This window comes from Ranitomeya variabilis, chromosome 4 (assembly GCF_051348905.1).
Source record: "Ranitomeya variabilis isolate aRanVar5 chromosome 4, aRanVar5.hap1, whole genome shotgun sequence".
NCBI classification, from domain to species: domain Eukaryota; kingdom Metazoa; phylum Chordata; class Amphibia; order Anura; family Dendrobatidae; genus Ranitomeya; species Ranitomeya variabilis.
In genome coordinates this window covers 65,211,897-65,236,034 of record NC_135235.1, presented here as the reverse complement: position 1 = coordinate 65,236,034, position 24,138 = coordinate 65,211,897, and the positions used below count along the sequence as shown (strand labels likewise).

The following is a 24,138-nucleotide window of genomic DNA, read 5'->3' as shown; positions in this document are numbered from 1 at the left end:
TCGGTCCAGAGATGAAAGGTCCACATGTCTGGACCGAAATGTCGCCACATGGGCAATCAACTCTGTCGTGATTTGATCTAACTGGTGTGCTGCTTCCATTTTTTGGATACAGATTGATAGGTAGATATGATATTGATAAATTGATGATTGACAGAAGGATAGTTATTGAATACATAAATAGGTAGATAGTAGGTGTAGAACTAAATGTATTGATCAATTTGCTTACTGATCTATTCATCTGTAAGCATATATATATATATACACACACACATATATATAAGCAAAAACACATATATAGATACGTACAGATATATACAAACACACAAATATATATATACACACACATACATATATATATATATACACACATACATATATACACACACAAATATATATATATATATATATATATACACACACACACACACATATATACACACAAATATATATATATATATATATATATATATATATATATATACACACACACATACAAACAGACATACAGTATATATATACACACACAAACATGGATTATTATATATACACACATATATATAAACACACACATACACAAATATATGTATACACATACATATACACACATACAAACATGCACATATGTATATATATATATATATACACAAACATGCATATACTGTATATACATATATGCATGTGAGTGTGTGCCATAGGCTGTGAGAAAGACAACCATGATATGTCGTGGACTTCCTTAGCCCCCACCCTGTGCCCCATCCATCGATCCTACAGTCCCCACCCATTATCCTCCCAGTCCCTACTTCCTATTCCCTGTGCTTTGGCAAAACTAATGTTTATTTGGTCTTGCCAATAAAGCTTCTTTGAATTTGAATTATATATATATATATATATATATATATATATATATATATATATATATATATATATATATACTCCATGTAATATCTGCACTATGTCGAGGTCAATGTCTCTATGTGCAGGTTTGCTTTTCCTGCTGTGTGCTCTCTGCAGCCTGTCTTTCATGCCACGCCCCTTTGACTCCACTGTGTAGGGCTGAGCCAGGCATATGCACCTATGATCGCTGCTGGGTTTGGCTGGGAGGAAGGAGACTCCTTTCTCAGGTTGTCATTCAAGTGCATGTTGAAGTGTTGCAGCCAATAGGCAGAGATCTGGGGTGGCAGAGTCCTGGCTGCCTCTCTCAGGCCTCCTGGCTGGATGATTGATGTCACAGTTTGCACAGAGAGCACTAACCAAATGCAAAAAGCACTCCCCACTTCAGCTCTTTCTTTGCTCTTTTTATCCTGCCCCAGGAATTGGAAGCAACTGAAGCGAGACCAAGCTCCATTGTTTATCTCCTAACAAGTGATCGGAGCTGTGGGGCTGGAGCTCCACCATGGATCACATAGGGGCTCACCACCTGCACCAGAGCCATGCAGAGCCCATCAGCTTTGGAATTGATCAGATCTTGAACAGTCCAGATCAGGGGAGTTGTATGATTTCCAGTGCCAGGCTCCAGGATTCCGACTATGGCTTGGGATGCATTGTGAGCAGCGCCTACAACACCATGACAGGCAACTACAGCACCAGCAGCACCGGGGGATACAACAACAATGCCTGCAGTATGGCCTCCTTGACGGGCTCTTACAACATGAACATGGGGATGAACATGAATGGAAACAACCTGAATGCAGCGGGGGTTATTAGGGTCCCTGCCCACAGACCTTTATCTGGCAGCATGCACCAACCGATTTCCACTGGAATGCCCACTGTGCCCAGTGTGGCGGCCATGAACAATATGAACAATCTCACAGGGTTAACTTTCCCCTGGATGGAAAGTAACAGGAGATATACTAAGGACAGATTCACAGGTAGGTGCCTGCAAGCTCTGCTTGGCCTCTGTGCTTCCCTCTGCTGCTACCTGCACTCTCTGTGACAGCAATGCCTGTGACACCAAAGGAGGTTCCATGCCAGGCTCAAGAGTATGCTGACCTGCTGTACTGACAGGCTTAAAGGTCTCACAATAAAACATATTATTGATATTACTACTACTATTATTATTATTATGAAATAAATTAATATATTAATACTACTATTATTATTATTATTATTATTAATAAAATATTATTAAATAAATTAATATAATAATACTATTATTATTATTGTTATTATTAATAATAAATACAATAATACCATTATTATTGTTGTTATTATTATTATTATTCATAAATAAAATAATACCATTATTATTATTATTAATAAACAATTTAATATAATAATACTATTATTCATAAATAAAATAATACAATTATTATTATTATTACTATTATTATATAAATTGATATAATAATACCATTATAATTATTATTATAATTATTAACATTATTATAAAATAAATTAATATAATATTATTATCATTTGTATTATTATTAAAATAACAATAACAATAATTATTATAATACTTGTATTATTATATTAATTTATTTTATTATTCCATTAAATTATTATATGAACAATTTCTTATATTTATTTATTTATTATCAGCTATATTATTTCCTGATACTAAATATAAATTCCACTAGTCCATAAAATAAAAATGACTATTATTTTATTTGTGGTGATGATAATAATAGCAGTGGCAGTAATACATTCATTTTTAATAGTATTTAATTTAGTACTATGGATTTGCATGCATGTATATGATAATTGTAATAATTATTATATACTGCAGTTTTTGTTTTCTGCAGTTATTAACTGTAATAGCAAAATACTTACATGGAGTGTGATTTTGTTTATTTTTAATTATACATTTTACCAGACTGCAGAAATAGAATAATACAAAGAAAGATGGAGCTGTACAGCATATGGTTCAGCTTCAAAACCTTACATGACAGGTTGATTTAATTACACAATACCAGTTTAAAAAACAATTGCGTTTTGGGTAAGTTGATTTTATTTAGAATTGCGAGACTATTTAGGGTCTAGTGGTAATGCTGAAATCACAACAGAGAGGTGTTTAGGAAGGTGTATGTATATATATATATATATATATATATATATATATATATATATATATATATATATATATATATATATATATATATATTGATTGATTGATTGATAATGTTACAATAAAATTAGGTAAAAGTATTAAAACGTGCCTCGTACAAAACATACAGATCTTATACATATATAAATAATATATAATATATAATGTATACATGAGTATATAACACATATGTGAGTTACATAATTAATATAACTCATGATGTATAACATGCTAATAAATTAGCTGAGTCTAAATATTGTTCTATTATTATTATTTCTCATTGCCATCACACTATAACAATGTCACGTGTTTCATTTAGACACACATAAATAATCTGTGCATTCCTGTATATATTTTTTAGAAAAAATGAAAAATAAAAATAATAATAAACCCCCTACCACCAGAGCGATCTAAATGTCGATAAAATAAAAGAAAAAAAGCTAGGTGTCCTATAATTACATTGCCAAGTTCACCATAATTATAAGAAAACAGTAATGAAAAATAATAATAAACTCCCTACAACCAGAGCTATCCTTTGAATGTGTAGATAATATGAGGAACAATGTTAGATGTCTCGAAATTAAATTTCTAATGTTATTTATATATATATATATATATATATATATATATATATATATATATATATATATATATATATATATAATTTTTATTGTGTGCGCAATTAACTTTTCATATTTTTTATTTCTAAATTTTAATTTTCACTTTACACTTTCTCTTTAATGTTACTTACTTCATATTTATTTAAATATACTTATCTTTATCTATAAATATGTTTTGTATATATTGTATACGATTTAGATAATATTATAAACACAGATATGTTGGAAATTTTATGTCGTTCTTAATATAAAAAAGGGGAATCGATGTTAGACAGATGGAAATATACATACATAGAAAGATAGATAGATAGATAGATAGATAGATAGATAGATAGATAGAGAGATAGATAGATATGAGATAGATAGATATGAGAGATAGATAGATAGATAGATAGATAGATAGATAGATAGATAGATAGATAGATAGGTAGATGATAGATAATGGATAGATAGATGGTAGATAGATAATACATAGATGATAATAGATATTAGATAGATAATATATAGATAATAGATAGATGATAGAGAATATATAAATAATAGATAGATAATACATAGATGATAATTGATATTAGATAGATTATAGATAGATAATAGATAGATGATAGATAATAGATAATATATAGATAATAGATAGATTATAGATAATAGATAATAGATGATATATAATGTACAGATGATAGATAATAGATAATAGATGATATATAATATATAGATAATAGATGCTATATACTGTATAGATGATAGATAATAGATGATAGATCCTGTGGCATTCTTCTGTGACTGTTTCCTGTGTGTTGTGCTGTGTGGCTCCAGTGTTCCTGTACTGATGACCCTTGTCTGTCTCTCCGCTGCTGATGCCGCTTCTGCCTCTGTCCTCCGCTCAGTGGCGCTCTCACCGTTCACTGTAACACGCCGTATAGGTCACCCGTACCAGAACCGGACGCCGCCGAAAAAGAAGAAGCCGCGGACCTCGTTCACCAGACTGCAGATCTGCGAGCTGGAGAAGAGGTTCCACCGCCAGAAGTACCTGGCCTCCGCCGAGAGGGCTGCCCTGGCCAAGGCGCTCAAGATGACAGATGCCCAGGTCAAGACCTGGTTCCAGAACCGCAGGACCAAGTGGAGGTAACAAGGCAACACTTCATCCATCTGATGGACCTGCATGCACAATGGACACTACCTATGTATAGATAGATTATATTAAAGAAACATCTGGAGGCAGCAAATGTAAAAAGTGATTTTAATGGCCCATTAAGGCGACGTTTCGGTTCAAAAATGTGAACCTTTTTCCTTTGATAAAAGATCACGCTTTTTAAAGAAAGCTTCGCCTTACATTATTCTGGTGTGCTGCCTCCAGATGTTTTTTCTTTTTCATATTTGGAAGGTTTGGTACTTGCTAGGGTGGCTTTGCACTCTTATTATTCTGGTGCTGCTCTATTTTTCTTAATGTAGACAGATGATAGATAATACCTATAGTTATGAGAGGTGGAATTAAATTACATATATTTATGACTTCACCTGAAGACATTTCCTGGTTCTACATACATTACCATCAATGTAACCTTATAAAATGTAGAAGATATAAAGATATTTAGATAAATAACAGAGAGACAATAGACATATGTTTGATACGCACGTACACTATATATAATGTATTTGTTTTTATTCTATTTCCTAGCCTCCTTTGTGGACTTTCATTATGTTCTTTGTATCTTTGTCAAGTGCTGAGATGCCTTCTGGCCTGTTTGTTGTCAGAAATACATAAGGATCTATTGACAGCACTGACTTTGCATTGCCTGTATAATGTACAGTATTAGCTTCATGTCCTGTAACCCAAAAGCCTTTATATTTAAAACCCTGTGTTGTATCAACTATTGTGCATATTTTGGGTCCTAACAGTAAGGACTGATTATCCTACACATTCCTGCACTGAGCATGTGGCCTCAGTAATGGCAGAGCCATAAATAATCCCATTCCCATCCCTGACAAGGAGGCAGCACTGTATTATCATATGACGTCTTATGTTTACATAGGGAAGAATCACTTCGTCAATGATAATAATTGCTGGCTGCCATGTGTGCCACTATCTATACAGAGGGCTATGGGGTGAAAGGGATTCCCTTTTAGTAGTAAGCTAGTCTGTATCTAGACTTTGTTAATCTCTCCGATGCATTTCTTCCATTGGGCCTTTGTTAATATTCACACTGCACTATTTATGTACATTTGCAGCTCTTGTGCCAGGGTTTCGGTATCATTCTTATGGACAATGAGTGCAGAATATCCATTTAGTAAAAAAGATCGATACAACATTCCATACCTGCAACTATGTGTCACCTCACCTGTAGCTGACATCATCACTCTAAAAATTATTCCACATGTCTATGAAATACATTACTCTATTATCTATCTATCTATCTATCTATCTATCTATCTATCTATCTATCTATCTATCTATCTATCTATCTATCTATCTATCCTATTATCTGTCTATTACTATTATGTATATATCAGAAAAAATGGAACAGCACCGTATAGATGAATTCGGGGTGCAAAACCATCCAAGCAAATATCCATTTGTATAAATAATAACAAATAAAAAAGGAGGTAGCACTCCAATAAATGATGAAAAAAGTGGACTTTATATTACTTCAAAAATATGCAAAAAAAAAAGTTACATGTAATTAGCGTATGTGGCAACGTCTCTGTTCACAGAACCTTTCTCAATCATTTGAAAAAGATTCTGTGTACCAAAACGTTGCCACATGGGCTAATTAAATGTAACTTTTTTTTGCATATTTTTGGAGTACGGCCTTTCTTTATTTTCTTTGTATTATTACAACCTTATTGTTATTTGGGAGGCCTTGAACCCACAATTCTCCATTAATTGTGTTGTTTCATTCATTCATTCATCCTTCCTTCCTTCCTTCCTTCCTTCCTTCCTTCCTTTCTTTCTTTCTTTCTTTCTTTCTTTCTTTCTTTCTTTCTTTCTTTCTTTCTTTCTTTCTTCCCTTCCTTCCTTCCTTCCTTCCTTCCTTCCTTCCTTTCTTTCTTTCTTTCTTTCTTTCTTTCTTTCTTTCTTTCTTTCTTTCTTTCTTTCTTCCCTCCTAGTAATATTTATCTTACTTAAAAGAGGAATATTTTATTGACGAGGAGGCATGAATGATAAGTCATCTAAGGTTAACAATATTACCGGCATCTTATATTACTGTATATTGCCGCACAATATCCCATGGTGCATATAGGAAATTGTGCATTCAGATGAAATTGCAATTAATTTGAACAGTTAAACGACCTTTTTTTTCTACGAGTTCATAATTACCGGCTAAATTACATCAGATAATTAACCCCTTGAGTGATTGAAATCTTCCGAGCATCGTAATTTGCTACGTGTGATAGGATATTTGTACTAAACTTTTTCACATATATCACATGTATATACACTTGTCATTATGCATAATAAAGTTAACAAGTAACATTATACCGTTATCGATCTGGTGTATATATATCTGGTGTGTATATATATATATATACCGTTATCGATCTGGTGTATATATATAGTGTATATATATAGTTTTGTATTTCCACAATATATGTATACAGTATATTAAAATAGTGGAAATGTAAAACTAGATCACCAATTCTAGACTATAACAAAACAATCCAGACTATCTCTATATAGGTGGAGTTTGCTCACAATCCTGCTCTATTGCAAAAGATGTCATGAGTGTCTTCAGAGCCCCCCAAAGTGACAAGTCTGTAATAATTGCTGTGTGCGATGCCTTCCTGGTCACATGGGAAATCACTACAGACAGGTGATATTTTTCGCTTTAGTTGCCCAGAACTACAATATGTGTCTTGTATATCATTATACCAGACCATCCAGTTACATATAATAATACTTGAATATTCACAGCTGTGTATCCTATAGAGTATAGACTATCCAGTGCAGCACATTATACTACGAGACTATCCAGATCTGTGTATTACACAGTGTAATGTGGAATAACCCAAGGATCTAGAGTCTAGACTATCAAATGCTCCATATTTCATGCTGTAGATGATAATACTAGAATAGTTAGAATTATGTATCATAATATTAAATTATCCAGTGCTGGATATTATATTACTGGATTATCCAGTTCTGTATATTTTTATATTATTAGATTATCCAGTGCTGTGGATTATTATTATACTAGATTATCCAGTGCTGTATATTATATTACTGGATTATACAGTGCTTTATATTATGACATTACTGGATTATCCAGTGCTGTATATTGTTTAATTATTAGACTATCCAGTGCTGTATATTATTATACTAGAGCAGGCAGTGCTGCATATTAGTGTCCTAGCCTATCCAGTGCTGTATATTATTATATTACTGGATTATTCAGTGCTATATATTATATTACTGGATTGTTCAGTTCTGTATATTGTTATATTATTAGACTATCCAGTGCTGTATATTATATTGCTAGGTTATCCAGTGCTGTATATTATTATATTACTGGATTATCCAGTGCTATATGTCATATTACTGGATTGTCCAGTTCTGTATATTGTTATATTATTAGACTATGCAGTGCTGTATATTATATTTCTAGATTATCCAGTGCTTTATATTATATTACTGGATTATACAGTGCTTTATATTATTACATTACTGGATTATCCAGTGCTCTATATTGTTTAATTATTAGACTATCCAGTGCTGTATATTATTATACTAGAGCAGGCAGTGCTGCATATTAGTGTCCTAGCCTATCCAGTGCTGTATATTATTATATTACTGGATTATTCAGTGCTATATATTATATTACTGGATTGTTCAGTTCTGTATATTGTTATATTATTAGACTATCCAGTGCTGTATATTATATTGCTAGGTTATCCAGTGCTGTATATTATTATATTACTGGATTATCCAGTGCTATATGTCATATTACTGGATTGTCCAGTTCTGTATATTGTTATATTATTAGACTATGCAGTGCTGTATATTATATTTCTAGATTATCCAGTGCTTTATATTATTGTATTACTGGATTATCCAGTGCTGTATATGATTAAATTACAAGACCATCTAGTGGTGTATATTGTTATATTACTATTATAATATTAGTCTATCCAGTGCAGTTTATTATATTTAACTATCCAGTGCTATATTATGCTTTTACACTACTAGACTATCCAAGCTGTCAATTTTTATACCACATTAACCATTGGCATATATTTTATTAGACTTTCCAATGCTGTACAGTATTCTAATAGAATATTCTGTGTTGTGTATAAGACTAGATCATTCAGTTTAGTACACTGGAATCCTAGTTCCATGCTGCATTGTATAAAACTATTCTGTCCCGTATGCTACTATATAGACTATCCCTGTTTTATATTAAATAAATATATATATATATATATATATATATATATATATATATATATATATATATACTAGACTATCCGGTGCTGTCTATTTTTTATCCCGGGCTGACCTCTACAATATATTTCTTTCTTATCTATTATAATACTAAATTACCCAGTGTTGTATATTATTATGGTGCCACATTATCCAGTGATGTGTGTTATGATATATCTACATATCACCAGACATTCCAGTGCTGCATATTTCTCTGTTGTACATTATTATATTACATTATTCATGTTATTTGTAGATTACCCAGTGCTTTATTTTATCATACCAGACAATCCAGTAGTTTTTTTAATACAAGACTTTTCAGTGTATAGTATATTATTATATTAGATTATCTTTTTCATATTAATGAGCAGAACTATCCAGTGCTGTATATTATTGTACTGGACTATTTAGCTCCCTATATTTTATACTAATTTACTCAGTCCTTTATTTGGTTTTACAAGACTATTAAGTATTATAAATAATTAATATTATCTATCCACCCAAAATATGTTGCTTATCCTAAAGACCATTTGCTGAATTAACTCTCCTGAATACAAATCCCCGAATCAATTATTCTGGAATCCTTTATATCCAGCTTTATGGTGATTCCAGGTTGCAGAGATTAGCGGCTGCCCCATGCCATATAGTTCCTATTTGCAGTTTAGAATGATAAACATTTTTTTTTTGCAAATTGCTTTCAACTAAATGGTCTATATGCATCATGATTTGTGAACTACTTGTTTTGGGAGGTGAAAAAATAGTTAATGCTTGCTCATGCTTCCCTGCTTTGTCATTAAGGCCCCTTTCACACATCAGTTTTTTGCCATCAGTCGCAATCCGTCAAATTTTGAAAAAAAACGGATCCGGAGACTGATACCACCGGATAAGTTTTTTTTATCTCATAGACTTCTATTAGCGGCAGATTGCAACAGATGGCCTCAAGTTTCATCCGTCGTTCGCTGGATCCGTCGAAAATTGTTTGTCCGGCGGCCGGAGACAACGGACAAAGTAACGTTTTTGGTGTACGTTGCAAAAACGGACAGTGACGGATCTGTTGCCGTCCATCGTTTGCTAGAATGGAAGCATATGGAACCGGATCCGTCAAATGACGGAATCCGGTGACGGATTAGGTTTTTTTAAACTGTGCATGCTTCGTTCCAATTAGCCAGATCTGCTAGTCGAATCCATCCAAAAATCGGATCCGTCGCATCAGTTTTTCGCAATCTGCGACGGATCCATCGAGCCAACGGATTGTGACTGACGGCAATAGACTGATGTGTGAAAGGGGCCTAAGGCTACATTCCCACGGTGAGTTTTTGGTGATTTTTTCACGCTTAATTTTTCAAAATAATGTAGGCAAACTTTTTTACTTAATGGGTGCAGAACTGGTGGAGAAAATCTGCAACATCAAAAACTCACCAAAAGCTCATCATGGGAATGTAGCCTTATGCTAGCTAAGTGGCTGAGCTTATGTGTACAGGGACCTATTAGCCAAGATGCAACATTTCATAAAAAAATGACATACATGTTGCATCTGCTACTGTTGTAAGGCCTTATTGCCATATATCCTGCCTACTATAATTTTTCATCTTCTTTGTGATTTGTAAACTTTGGAATCTGACACCAGATCTAATCGCCTTTGTTTTCTATGGGATCATTCCCGGCATCGGCTGGTTCAGTTGTTGAATCCGGCTGGTCTTATTGAAGGATCAGCAACATGGCATGAAGCATTTTTAAGTCTATCTATTGACCCTGGATCGGTACATAAAGTGCACAACTTTGTCACTACTTGTACAATGCTCAGGCAGAAAATCTAAGGACAGGATGCAACAAATCTGTGAAAACCCAATCTCAAAACTATGGGCCAAAAAGCAAAAAAGTAAAAGCACCAAGCTTTCTCGAATATAAAATCTGACAAATAACTGAGTCATATTATACCCAGAATTAGCACTTGGACTGTTCTCTCACTGACATGCAATCTGATTCACTGTAGCTACTAGTGATGAGCGAATATATTCGTTACTCGAGATTTCTCGAGCACGCTCGGGGGTCCTCCGTATATTTTTTAGTGCTCGGAGATTTAGTTTTTCTTGCCGCAGCTGCATGATTTACATCTGTTAGCCAGCATAAGTACATGTGGGGGTTGCCTGGTTTCTAGGGAATCCCCACATGTAATCAAGCTGGCTAGTAGCTGTAAATCATTAAGCTGAGGTGAGGAAAACTAAATCTACGAGCACTAAAAAATACTCGGAGGACCCCGAAATCTCGAGTAACAAATATATTCGCTCATCACTAGTAGCTACCAATCTCATGAACACCTTTACCATTGTTGGCCTCTAGTGATGAGCGAATTAGGTGTTATCTGAGCATGGTCGGGTGCTAACAGAGTGTCTTCAGCGTGCTCCAAAAATATGATTGAGTCCCTGCGCCTGCATGTCTCGCGGCTTTTAGACAGCAGCAACAGATGCAGGGATTGTCTAATAAACAGGCAATCCTTGTATGTGTTGAGGCTGTCAAACAGCCGCGAGACATGCAGGTGGGGAGACTTGAACATATTTTTCAAGCTTAGCACGCGAGTATACTCAGATAACACCTTATCCGAGAACGTTCACTCATCACTATTGGCCTCTACAGACATTGCACATATAAGAGCAGTGCATAGAGAGAAGTCCACTGACGACCCTCATCATATGTCCATGCCTCCAGTCTTTGATAGTTTCCTATGCAGTCATTTAGTTCCATTTTTCTTAGTTTTGACGTTGGATATCCATGAAACGTTTCTCAGACTAGCACTTCTTTGTTATCAGTTGTGTCCAGTTGAAGCAGTACCCCGCAGGCTGGAGAACACTGAGTGACCCCAGCTTGTAAATGCTACCTCACATTGATCCATAATGATGTTATGTACTGTTTGTATATCTGTTATGCCCTGAACAATCTTTGTCATGATTTGAAGGAGTACTTTCCATTGTAATGCAAAGAAATCTGACAATGTAAGGCTTGGTTTCCCCAAACCTGTTGTGCCCAGACGGTTGATTTATGTGTGAGCCAGACCCAACTGATGTGAGGTTGTGCACCTGTCCAGCTGGGCCAAAAAATATCGCATGCAAATTTTTTTTTATCTAGCTTTAGGACTAGTCCAGAGCGACCATGGATGTCTTGGAATGATCCCATATAAATATATGGGATCAGTATAGGCATCAGTTTCCCTACCACACCATAGATAGGGTAAGAGCATAAGACAGACCCTTGAATGGAAACAAGGCCTTAAAGGCTGCATTGTAAGACTTGAATAATATTGCCATATGAATACAAAGATTCTTTTTATTATGGGTATAAAGGATTCTTATTATCAGCCTGTCATTCTTGTTAAGGTATTCACAAAACCAAATATTTCTATGAAGCTCCATTGATCCTATGTGTGCCTAAAGAGTGCCATTTTGGGGCACGCTGGGTGCGTTGACATACTTTTTTTTTCCTGTATGAAATAGCGTAGTAGACTACACTAACACACAAAGAGGCAGTATGAAATGCTATACAGTAGTCTGATTTCACAGTAGGACCTTGTGACGGACTGAATTTATATGTTCTGGTACATATACAGTATGCTACTGCTGCCGGACTATGAATAAGAACTGCCTAGTTCGAAACGCGTCAGATCTACTCGATTAACATGGCACAGTTCCCGGGGACTGCCCCTATTTTTTTCTGCATTTTTTAATGAAATTATAATAATTTTTTGTTTTTAATCACGCTCTCTCGGACCTGTTGCTGGATACTCATCTCTATCATTTTTTGGATAAAAAAACCTATGATGTGTGCAGAGCTTTAGGGCACATTCACACTAGTCTAGTTTTTCTTCTTGCATTTCTTGTGCTACTTTTCCTAAAGCGTTTGTCTCACAAAAGACAATTAGGGCATATTTATTTCTTTTATTTGCATATATAGCGCCAGTAATTTCCACAGCACTTTATCATAATCTCTGCCCCCATTGGGACTCACAATCTAAATTCCCTATCAATATGTCTTTGGCGTGTAGGAGAAAACCCTGCAGACGTTGCATTATTGCATATGTTGTCCTCTGTGGGATTTGAACTGAGTGCTAACCACTGAGCCACCATGCTGCCCATCTATGGTATGTGCAATAAATGTCTAATAGATGCTGGGACCTCCAGCTATCTCCAGAACAGGGGTACACCTCTATGGTCACTGTGGTTGGGTGCCAGTGGGAACCCTACTTTGAAGCTAAGTGATTAGATATTAATGGCATAACTGGTGTATATTCCAGAAATGTCTGTCCTGAGACCCCTTTGTCTAATTCTAAAAAAAGGCAAGTTCACATATGTTTACTTCCCTCATCTCTTATTCCTCTAGAGAAGTACAAAAAACGATGATAAAACTGATCTCAAAGTTTCTGACGGGATTCGGCATCACTGGTTCCATTGATGTAAATCTCGCTGAGCTGGAAAAAGAAACAATGAATATAGGTCTATCTGGCTCTGGATGTTGGGCATGGGCACAAAGTGCTCCTCTTTGTCATCGACAATGTGAATCCTGCTCTGTGGGATCTCTCCAATGTCGGTAACATTGCTGATGCTAAAAAATGGTACGGTAGTTCAAAATGTGACCTCAGACAACTCCCTGGCAGACATGCAGACCTTCGAGCAGCGGCAAATCTCTCAATTGGAGGGAAACCTAAAAAACTGGAAGGAACTGTAACCCTGAGGGTGAAAATCTAAGATTGGTGATAATTAGACAGCAGTCAGTAAGATGGCGGTGTAGCAAGGACATTTTGCAATTTTTGCCTTCAGCAAAGATATAGTTGTTAGGCTTATGTATCCCTGACATCCAGCTTGTCTCAGTGGTCAGTCCAGAGGAAGACGTGAGCTGTACTGACAGACTTCGACATAAAACAGTAATTGAGTAAAATGCATCTAATATAGTAGACCATGACGGTGACTCAGTTTAGATGGATCTTTGAATTGTAGTAGATTCTGTACATATACGTGAGTGAGACTAAGGCCACATTCACACGTTCAGTATTTGATGAGTTTTTTACCTCAGTATTTGTAAGCCAAAGTCAGGAGTTTAACAAAGAGGAAAAGTATAATAGAAACACGTCACCACTTCTGTATTTATCACCCACTCCTGGTTTTGGCTTATAAATACTGAGGTAAAAAACTGACCAAATACTGAATGTGTGAACATTGCCTAATTCTTTATTCATAAGGTGCATGCAGTCAGTATGACGGTAAATAGAAATGCTGTGGCATACTGAGGTACAGTGGCGCCTCATAGAATTCTATGGGCTTCACATTATGCTTAAAGGGGTATTCCCATCTCCAAGATCCTGTCCCAATATGTAGTATGTATAATAGTAAAAAGAATATAAGTAAATGCCTCCAATTAGAAATGTAGTATAGTTCTTTTTATAAGCTATCGCTAACCCCGTATGCAGGGCATTGCAGTATCCATGGTTACGACTACTCAAATAGAGACGGTTAGTTAGTTGTTAGTGGTCGTAACCATGGATATCTAAGCTACTGCAATGCCCTGCACATGGGGTAAGCGACATAGCGAATAAGGAGAAGTATACTACATTTCAATTGGAAGTGTTTGCTAATATTATTATTATTATTATTATTATTATTATTATTATACCTACTACATACTGGGATAGGATCTTGGAGATTGGAATACCCCTTTAAGTTAAATAATATAAAACACCTAAGCATTTACATTAATTCCACCCCCTTGAAAAAAGCCTAAACTGGGCTATACATATGTGGATCACCCTGTCCCTTAAAGGGATTTTTTTCTATTCGTTGAATCCTTAACTTATTTTCTCTGGTTTAGTATTTATGTAACTTTTTTTTTCTATACCCCATTAAGTAAAACTTGAAGGTGATCCAAATAACTTACTTACCTGTAAATCCTATTTGCCAACTCTCCCAGAACATCTAGAAGACTCCAATAAAAAGAGGAGACCTTTTGAACTCCTGGAAAAGTTGGAAAAATATTTAGAATTGAGAGTCCTCAGTCCAATTCTAAATATTTTTCTATCCACTGGCTAACACGGTACCAAGATATATATCTTTCCTGTATGGAAAAGTTGGGAAATTATCCTGCATGGTGCAAAAAAATATTATAACCTTCTGGATAGTCTCCATTGCATAACTCAGGGATGCTTCATCTTCAGGCAGAGCCCAATGTCCAGACACACATGCAGAAAAATGGGGCATGGAAGTGCATGGCTTGTAACATGGGCAAAAATCTTCTGGCTTAGAACGCATATAACTCCAGCACAACCACTTCTTAAAGTTGGCAGGTATTGTTGTGTTAACCGTTGGTTGCTTCCTAGTGGGGGGTGCAGCTTGATTGGGATTAATTTTTTAGAAACAGACTGTTAGGTGTCGAGTTCCCGCCGCTGCACAGGGGGAATCTCGAACCACCTCCGCTGCGGTCTCCCATTCTTCTCCGGCCGCAGTGGAGTCTGCTCAGTGGAGACGTCGGTCCCAGCGTCTGGCTCAGGCAGATACTGTGCGCCTGGTTACTGCTGATCTTCCAGACTCAGCCATTGTAATCAACACTGTTCTGCAGCAAGCAGACGCTCCTGGGACTAAGTCCTGCTTTTCCTCTACTGGGCATGCCCAAGGGACGACCTCTCATTGAAGGTCGGGGGTCACATGCTCAGGTCCTGAAGCAGTTCCTATTGGACCACTAGGAAGGTCCTGGAGAGTTTTCTCTATAAAAGGTTCGCATGGCCGCACGGCCATGCGCTAGTATCAACTTAAGTTCATGTGTGTATGACCTTAGCTACTTTTGTGGTCGCTGTCAGCATGTGCTCAGGGTCGGTTGTATAGCCACTAGAATTCCAGAGTTTGTGTGTATGAATTCAGGGCTGGCGTATAGCCTCTAGAATTCCGGCACCTCCGGAGAGGAGTTTGTGTATGTGAATTTAGGGCTGGCATATAGCCTCTAGAATTCTGGCACCTCCGGAGAGGAGTTGTTTGAGTGCTGTTGCTGACTGTGTGACCACTGTATGCTACCTGCTCCATTAGAGAGCTGTGACCCTCTGTGAGATTATCAAGGCACAGCGTTATCTTTTATCCCGGTGACTTTGCGAAGCAACAGAGTTCGCTCCTTTACAGACCAGGTGATGGAACCCATGTCTGTTCAGGCGTAATACCGCCATATAGTGCTGCAATTTACTAGCAGCAAAGTCCACTCCTGCACGGTGGACCCCGGGCTGCGAACGCACCAATATTATCTCCATATTTACTCGGTGTGCGTTCTGCCAGCCCTAACACAGACTAATTCTTTTCCCCAAGATTATTAGTTGTTGTGTCTGATGCAGTCTAAGGATGCATTAACACTATCCAATGGCGACCTGTTACGTCATTTCAAGCATCTAAACGGTCCTCAGTGTGTGGTGATGCAATGTGCATCACTAACACGTTTTTTTCTTTAAAAACGTCGCTGTAGTGATGGCCAAAAAACAATTTAGTTATATGGTATCAGCTCGTTTAGTCATAGGGGTGTGCTTCATTTTCTGTTCAGTCACGAGCGTCGTCGCCCACTCAAGTTGATTGATTTCCCTGGTTGTACTGACGTCACTGGAATCCCGCACTTGTGCAGTGTGGCGCTTGGAGCTGCCCTTGCGCAGTGTCAAGTGGGCACCTGTGCTTGTACAGTGCATAGCATGGAGCCGGCGGCACTTGAGCAGCGTCGAGCAGGAGCCGCGCTTGCACAGTGTGCAGCATGGAGCCACCCGCACTTGAGCAGTGTTGAGTGGTGAGCCATGCTTATACAGTGTTGATCTGGGAGCCACGCATGCTCCAAGATGCGCGATTCCCCGCTCGACACTGCACTAGAGTGGCCGGCTCCACGCTACACACTGAGCAAGTGCAGCTGCCCGCTCAACATTGTGCAAACGCAGCTCCAAGCACCACACTGTGCAAGCGCAGGATTCCAGTGACATTGGTGCAACCAAGGAAATCAATGAAATTGGTTGGGTGGTGACGCCTGTGACTGAACAGAAAATTAAGCCCACTCCTATGACTAAACAAGCAGGTACCATATAACTATATAAAGTGCTTTTTGGACATCATTACAGCGCCGTTTTTAATGAAAAACAAAAAGTTATTGATGCACATTTCATTTCTAATCACACACTGGGGATAGTTTAGATGCTTGAAATGATGTAACAGTTTCCCTTTAAATGAATGTTGAACAACTACCTGTAAGTCGATCAGCAGCTGTTTAATAACCTATTTAAATAGGCTGACCACCCTTCCCATGTGCACAGAATGATCAATCTGTGTGTATAGACTTTATTTGCTCTCGGTAGCACATCCAGTTTACTCAAGACGATGCGCGGCCAAGGACGATGGCTTTTAAGCAAGCCAAATGATTATTTTATCTGACAAACAACTGTTTTTCTTGTTCATTGGGTAATTGGCAGCCTGTTTACTCTGCAAAATTATCGAGAAACAAACTTTCCTAGGAAAACTCATTCACAATAATTAGCCAGTGTAAATGCACCCCAATGATTCTCATGGGTATGGGAAGATTGTTTTCTGTAGATAGTTTTACTCTTGTTTGCATATTTGTTTACTTACTACAAATCTCTTTTATCACTTCTGATAATTGGGTTGCAGATGTAAACACATGCTGATAAGGTCTTTAAACTTTTGCCCCTAATTAATCATCCTCATATGATTATTGCTGTTTAATAATCATGACAAACATTTATGCAAAAGACTCCACCCTGAAACAAAAAAGGTTGGAGACAATTGCAAAATATACAGCATCATTTATAATACATATTCAAAATATATTTTTTTCTAAATTAACGTGATATCAAATGGAGTATTCAGAAATTTAGAAATGTCATGTCAGGAAATATCTTTTCTCATGTTAAGGCTGGTTTCATAAAAAGACGATACGGATGATATAGTTGGCACTGCCATGGGTCTGGTAACAGCCCCACAATTTCCATAATGCACCAATATTATGTTGTTTTATTTGTATTTTTATAAATCAATAGTACACATGAAAGTAAGCAACTTTGTAATATATCTTATCCAAAAATCTGCTTCTGTCTCCTCCAGGACTGATTATTCATTTTTCAAAATTCTCAATTCATGGGTAAAATCTGTATTCAGTGAAGACAGGTGTTCAATTTCATAGATAGTAGATGACAGTTCCTACTGATTAGATTACATTTAGATCGAAGGGTGGGAGGAAGAAGGAGTTTTTCCTCTAGCTTCTCCCTTCTCCTCCCCTACCCCTCCTATCTGTATAGAATATTATCTGTAACAACTGCCATTTCCTATGTTAGTAATGTAAAAATCTGTATTTACTGAATACAGATTTTACCCATGAATTTAGAATAATGAGAATTTTATTATTTATTTATTTATTATGCTTTGCTTATATAGCGCTATCTTATTCCACAGCGCTTTACATACATTATCACTGTCCCCAATGGGGCTCACAATCTAAATTCCCTATCATTATGTCTTTGGAGAATGGAAGACTTGTTCAGATTTCTGCGATAAGATATATTGCAAAGTTGCTAATTTTCACGTGTACCATTGATTTTTTTAAATAAAAATTAAAACGACAATTACGCTGTAAATTTGCCCAACATTGCAAAATAAATCTATAATCTTTAAGTGTAGCTCTGAAATTTCCTCACCCTCTCCTCTCCCTTATCTAGTCTATTATCAGATTTTTCACTCACAAATGTGTAAAGACAGTTTGCCAGTCTTTGCCTTACACTGATCAGGTATCACGGTATGTATTATTGCCCAGGGCTGCGTTCCTAATTGTGCAGCTTCATAGCTGCCATCTCCTAGTACCAGTAAGAAACTTGTCCCCTTGGACAATGACTCTTGTAATGCAGAAAGGAGTTAAGGGGCATTTACACTGTAAAATAATCGTGAACGAGCATTGTGAAAAAATGCTTGTTTCACTATTATCTTGCCATGTAAACAGGTGTTGAAGAGTAGAGAACATAATATCATCATTCTTGGCGGTACACCGTCCTGTGTAATCAAGACTCACACTGCCGAAAACTATGGCAGTCTATGCGCACTGAGTGATCTAGTAGATCACTCAGTATGCATAATTTACTTTGGTCTGTTTGTGGAAACCGGTATTTAAACAACCGCAGATAGGTAAAAGTTTACAGACTGGCGGTCGTATCATGCAGGCGGTTGGGTCATGTAAACGGACCTTTAGTTTTTCCTACACCGAACTTCTGTACAATACAAAAGGTAACGCTTTCCATAATATATATGTTAAATGCTAGGTTGTATTGGATAAGAAGATGCTTGAGACGGCTGCCATAGGAACCCATAGTAAAAAAACACATATGTTTAATCAAAAACAAAATCAACTGCATTTTTTCAAACAGCAAGAAAAGGATGCATGAGCCCCAAAAAGTTTTATGTCCCCATTTTTTAACCATTTAAAGAGTCATAATATCCCCTGTGGACCACTTTGCGAGTTCTAATTCCTTAAAAGCGCCTTTAAAGTAATAATGTCCCAAATAGCCCCTAGAATGAGTAAAAATTAACTGAGTGCCCCTTATTATGTAATTATGCCACAAGTCCCTTAAGTACCCCCTTTCAAGTAGCAGTACCCCTTAAGTGCCCCTTAACAGTAATATTAAAAAACAATGATGACCTAAGTGCCCCCTAAATAAGTATTAATGTCCTTTAGGTGCCCGCTATTAATAATGTCCTCTGAATACCCCGCAAAATTAATAATGCCCCATAACTATTAATAAATACACGTGTGTCCCCCATAATGATTATGACACCCTTTGAGTGAACCACAAGCAGTCATAATTCTCCCACCAAAAATTCCCAAGTGTCTGTAGAAAATGATATTGCCCCGAGTGCTCGGAAAAAGTAATAGTGACTGCTCACCTTTTTTACAGACAGTTCCTACAGTGATGGTCCTAATGTATATGGGGCATCTGCTTAATGTATACATCCAAATTGCCTAAAACATGATGTGAACACAGCCTTAGGCTACTTTCACACTGGCGTCGCTTGCTGTACGTCGCAATGCGTCGTTTTGGAGAAAAAACGCATCCTGCAAAGTTGCCCGCAGGATGCGTTTTTTCTCCATAGGCTTGCATTAGCGACACATTGCGACGTATGGCCACACGTCGCATCCGTCGTGTGACGGATGCGTCGTGTTTTGGTGGACCGTCGGCACAAAAACAGTTACATGTAACATTTTTTTGTGCGTCGTGTCCGCCATTTCCGACCGTGCATGCGCGGCCGAAACTCCGCCCCCTCCTCCCCGGACATTACAATGGGGCAGCGGATGCGTTGAAAAACTGCATCTGCTGCCCCCGTTGTTCATTATTTTCACAACGTGCGTCGGTACGTCGGGCCGACGCATGGCGACGGCCCCGTACCGACGCTAGTGTGAAAGTAGCCTTACTGTGCAGGCAGCATTTCACATAGATTCAGTCTATTCATGAACTGAAAGACTAAGGTCAAAAGCAAATATACTTCTTAATGCCTGCCAAGCATAAGATGGAAACCAATCAATTATCACAAAAGACATCTTGTACTAATCCCAGAAAATGTGTACAGACTGTTTCAAAAACTGATTCATGAATCACTTGTCAAATCTAATAGATGTGAACATTGCAAATTTTAATTAAAACATAAAAGAATCTGAATGATCTGCTTGTTCCGATTATTCCTTAGTGGCCTCATTCAGACACCCATTTTTTAGCGTTCGTTGTCCAAGATCACATTTTATGCATTTTAGTTTCCATCCATGTGTTTATTTTCACCATCAGGATATCATGTTTTTCTCATATGAAAAAAAAAAAGTTTCCACGTTTCCTAATAATTTGCCGTTACGGCTCATGCGAGTGGCGGTATTTTCGTCCTGAGTGTGACAACACATTGGATTACACTTGGCCCAATATTTTTCTATGGGGCTGCGTGTGTTGGATTTTTTTTCTCCATCTCCTCATTCAAGAGAATCGAATCACACTATGATCAAACATTGATCAGAGTTTGATCAGAGTGTGATATACAAAATCCACACAATCCTCTCGGATGAGAGAATCTACTGTCGTCTGCATCTGCCCTTAAAATGGACAGCACTTAGGTAAGATCCTGATGGCAACTGCTATCTGTTTTTTGTTTCATGGACCCATTCAATTGAATTAATTAAATGGAAAGAGGGTAAGTTGGCACTCCGTATAAAGTGGTGCTCGTGGGAAGCAGTATTATGAATAAAGCAGGTCCCGGCACTCATGTCTAGAATAAACCGTTTTTAATCGAGCACACACATGGAAATCCAATTGGATTTCCATGTTTTTTGCTGGATTAAAAATGCTTTTTTCTACACACAAGACCATCTTTAGTCATTCAGTTGAATGCGCCAGATTGATTTGCAAATCGGATCAAAACCATCCAGGTCTACTTTTTATTTTTTTTTAAGACAATCAGTCAGCAAAAAAAAAGACTTTTGAACTTGTCCATAGACTGATAGAAAATGGTGGTGGAGGCAAAAATTGCTCACAGCTATAGTTACGTGTCCCTTCACCTGGGGCAATATAGCTAAAGGCACTGGCTATGGCAGAGTCTCTTGATGGTGACACCCAGCACATAGGTCACATCAGATTCCTACTTATAAGAGTTCTCAGTTATGATGATATTGAGCCCAATCCTGACCTGGATCTTGTGCCAATCAGCAGTCAGATAAGGGCTAATCAGTGGGATCCTCCTAATGGCCAACTCATAGCACAATACACATTTGATGTTGTTCAGACATTTTCATAGAGCAGTTTTCATACCAATGACATTTAGGTTTATTAGAATATAAAAAATAAAGAATAAAAGCAAAGCTATTTTACTTGACATGCTTGCAACGAGAATGACATTATTGTTGTTCCACCTACAGAAGACAGACAGCTGAAGAGAGGGAAGCAGAAAGACAACAAGCCAACAGGATATTAATGCAACTTCAGCAAGAGGCCTTTCAGAAATCTATAAACCAGCCTCTCCAGCCAGATCCAATCTGCATCCACAACTCTTCTCTCTTCGCCCTGCAGAACCTCCAGCCTTGGTCAGATGATGTCTCGAAAATTACCAGCGTCACCTCCGTGGCCTCTGCCTGTGAATGAACAGACGGACACACTAGGACTTTAGGAGGCGCAAGAACTGGTTGAAATGAGGACTTTTTCCAGAAACACAGACATAACCACAGGACAAGACTTGTTGAAGCAACGCCAACCCCAACCTTCATCGTCTCTACTGAGTCACGTAAAGCCTCCACCCTCTATTTTGGATCTAGGCTCTATTATACTAAATTGTTGTATTTTACAAAATAACATCAAGGATCGTATATGTTCCCAAAATATATTTATGTTTAGTTCTCATTACCGACACTGAGTTTTGAGATAAATCTAATTCTCCAATGTTAAATTAACTATTTTCTCATTAGAATAATAAAAATTGCCATTTTATATTACCAGAGTTCAAGAGTTTTTTGGGGAAAATATATTGATGGCCTTGCCTATGGATTTATATGTGTGATTGGAGGGGGTCACAACAACTCCATGAAAAGCAATATGGGGCTGAACTCCAGTTTGAGGTACAGCTGCACATATAGAGGCACCACTTCACGACCTCCACCAATCATGCATTGTAGACCTGTGCTAAGGATAGGCTATCTATATATTACCCAGAAAACCACATAGATGCACTCACATCATAGTCATTGATTATATAAAAACAGATCTACCAGATTGCCAGTGGATTAATTTGATATATACTGATGCAACAGCAATTTTTTAAATGTCAAGCCCAAGGTTGGCCAACTGATTAAAGCCTGGTTTGCTTTATGTTTTGGTCACATGTTTGTGACTCCATCAATAGTTACTTCTGAATTCCCCAAAAATGGGATTTTGATGTGCCCATGACGGTACTTTAAACTTCAGTTATCAACTTGCAACTTTGGATTTTCTTTTTTCGCACAGTAGAATATGCTATTGTTAGGTGTAAAAAAACTCCCAAGCTCTCAAAAGTACATCAAAGTTGCATGTTTGGACTTTTTTAATAATTGAAGTCTAGGGTTTTGTCAGGGGCACGTTTGAATCCCATTGTTTGGAATTCAGACAGAACCTATGACTGAGTGACTAACATACCCTAGCTCAGAGCAGCCTTTAAAAATGATTTGCGACTATTTTTTATATGTGTTCTCAGCCACATCACTAAAAACTAATGCCTGAATTGCGAGATCAGCACTTTTGGAGCAACTTTTCATTCAAGTAATGTCCACAGTTGCCATAAACACTGCAGTTGGGATGGTAATTCCTGAGAGTAAATAATGAAAAACAATCTCATCACTTTACTGTTGTATATCTTGGTCACAATGGTAATGGGTTACTCATCCAGGGAGTGGATAAAGCAAAAAGACAGTGTTCAGCAAGTAAAAAATGCAGATTTATCTAAAGTTGGCTTGACACGAGATTTCACAATACAAAATTGCATACATTATTTAATAGATCTTAAGGTACCTTCACACTAAACGATTTACCAACGATCACGACCAGCGATACGACCTGGCCGTGATCCTTGGTAAGTTGTTGTGTGGTCGCTGGGGAGCTGTCACACAGATAGCTCTCCAGCGACCAACGATGCCGAAGTCCCCGGGTAACCAGGGTAAACATCGGGTTACTAAGCGCAGGGCCGCGCTTAGTAACCCGATGTTTACCCTGGTTACCAGCTTAAACGTAAAAAAAAACAAACACTACATACTCACATTCCGGTGTCCGTCAGGTCCCTTGCTGTCCGCTTCCCGCACTGACAACCAAGATTGAGACATTCGAATGACCTTTATCTAATGTGTATGGGAGCGTTAATGGAGTTATCCAGGACTATATGATTTTTTTTACTGTGGGCCTAAGAATACAGGCAGGTAATTGCTAACTACCTGCCTGTTGTGCCTGGCACAGATGTCACTGATCGGCAGGAGCGGTCAGTGACACAGATTGGTCACTGACCGCA

At 37.4% G+C, this 24,138-nt stretch overlaps 1 protein-coding gene across 2 annotated transcripts; it reads left to right on the top strand.

The window, feature by feature from the left end:
* Window positions 1-1,219: 1,219 nt before the first annotated feature.
* Window positions 1,220-23,771, top strand: TLX1 (T cell leukemia homeobox 1). 2 transcript variants are annotated; one of them, XM_077257078.1, is made up of 3 exons: window positions 1,220-1,868; window positions 4,590-4,791; window positions 22,031-23,771. In XM_077257078.1, the coding sequence occupies exons 1-3, from the start codon at window positions 1,394-1,396 to the stop codon at window positions 22,251-22,253; spliced, it is 900 nt and encodes a 299-aa protein (XP_077113193.1). In that variant the 5' UTR covers window positions 1,220-1,393; the 3' UTR covers window positions 22,254-23,771. The 2 variants fall into 2 exon arrangements, with proteins under 2 accessions (XP_077113193.1, XP_077113192.1); XM_077257077.1 differs by having other exon boundaries at window positions 4,554-4,791.
* Window positions 23,772-24,138: the final 367 nt, after the last annotated feature.

What these genes read in the sequence shown, in the direction of transcription:
- TLX1 (XM_077257077.1), top strand. Translation starts at nt 1,394, where the DNA reads ATGGATCACATAGGGGCTCACCACCTGCACCAGAGCCATGCAGAGCCC. An exon ending in TACTAAGGACAGATTCACAG is followed by an intron (nt 1,869 to 4,553) that starts GTAGGTGCCTGC and finishes TCCTCCGCTCAG; the next exon opens with TGGCGCTCTCACCGTTCACT. An exon ending in AACCGCAGGACCAAGTGGAG is followed by an intron (nt 4,792 to 22,030) that starts GTAACAAGGCAA and finishes TTCCACCTACAG; the next exon opens with AAGACAGACAGCTGAAGAGA.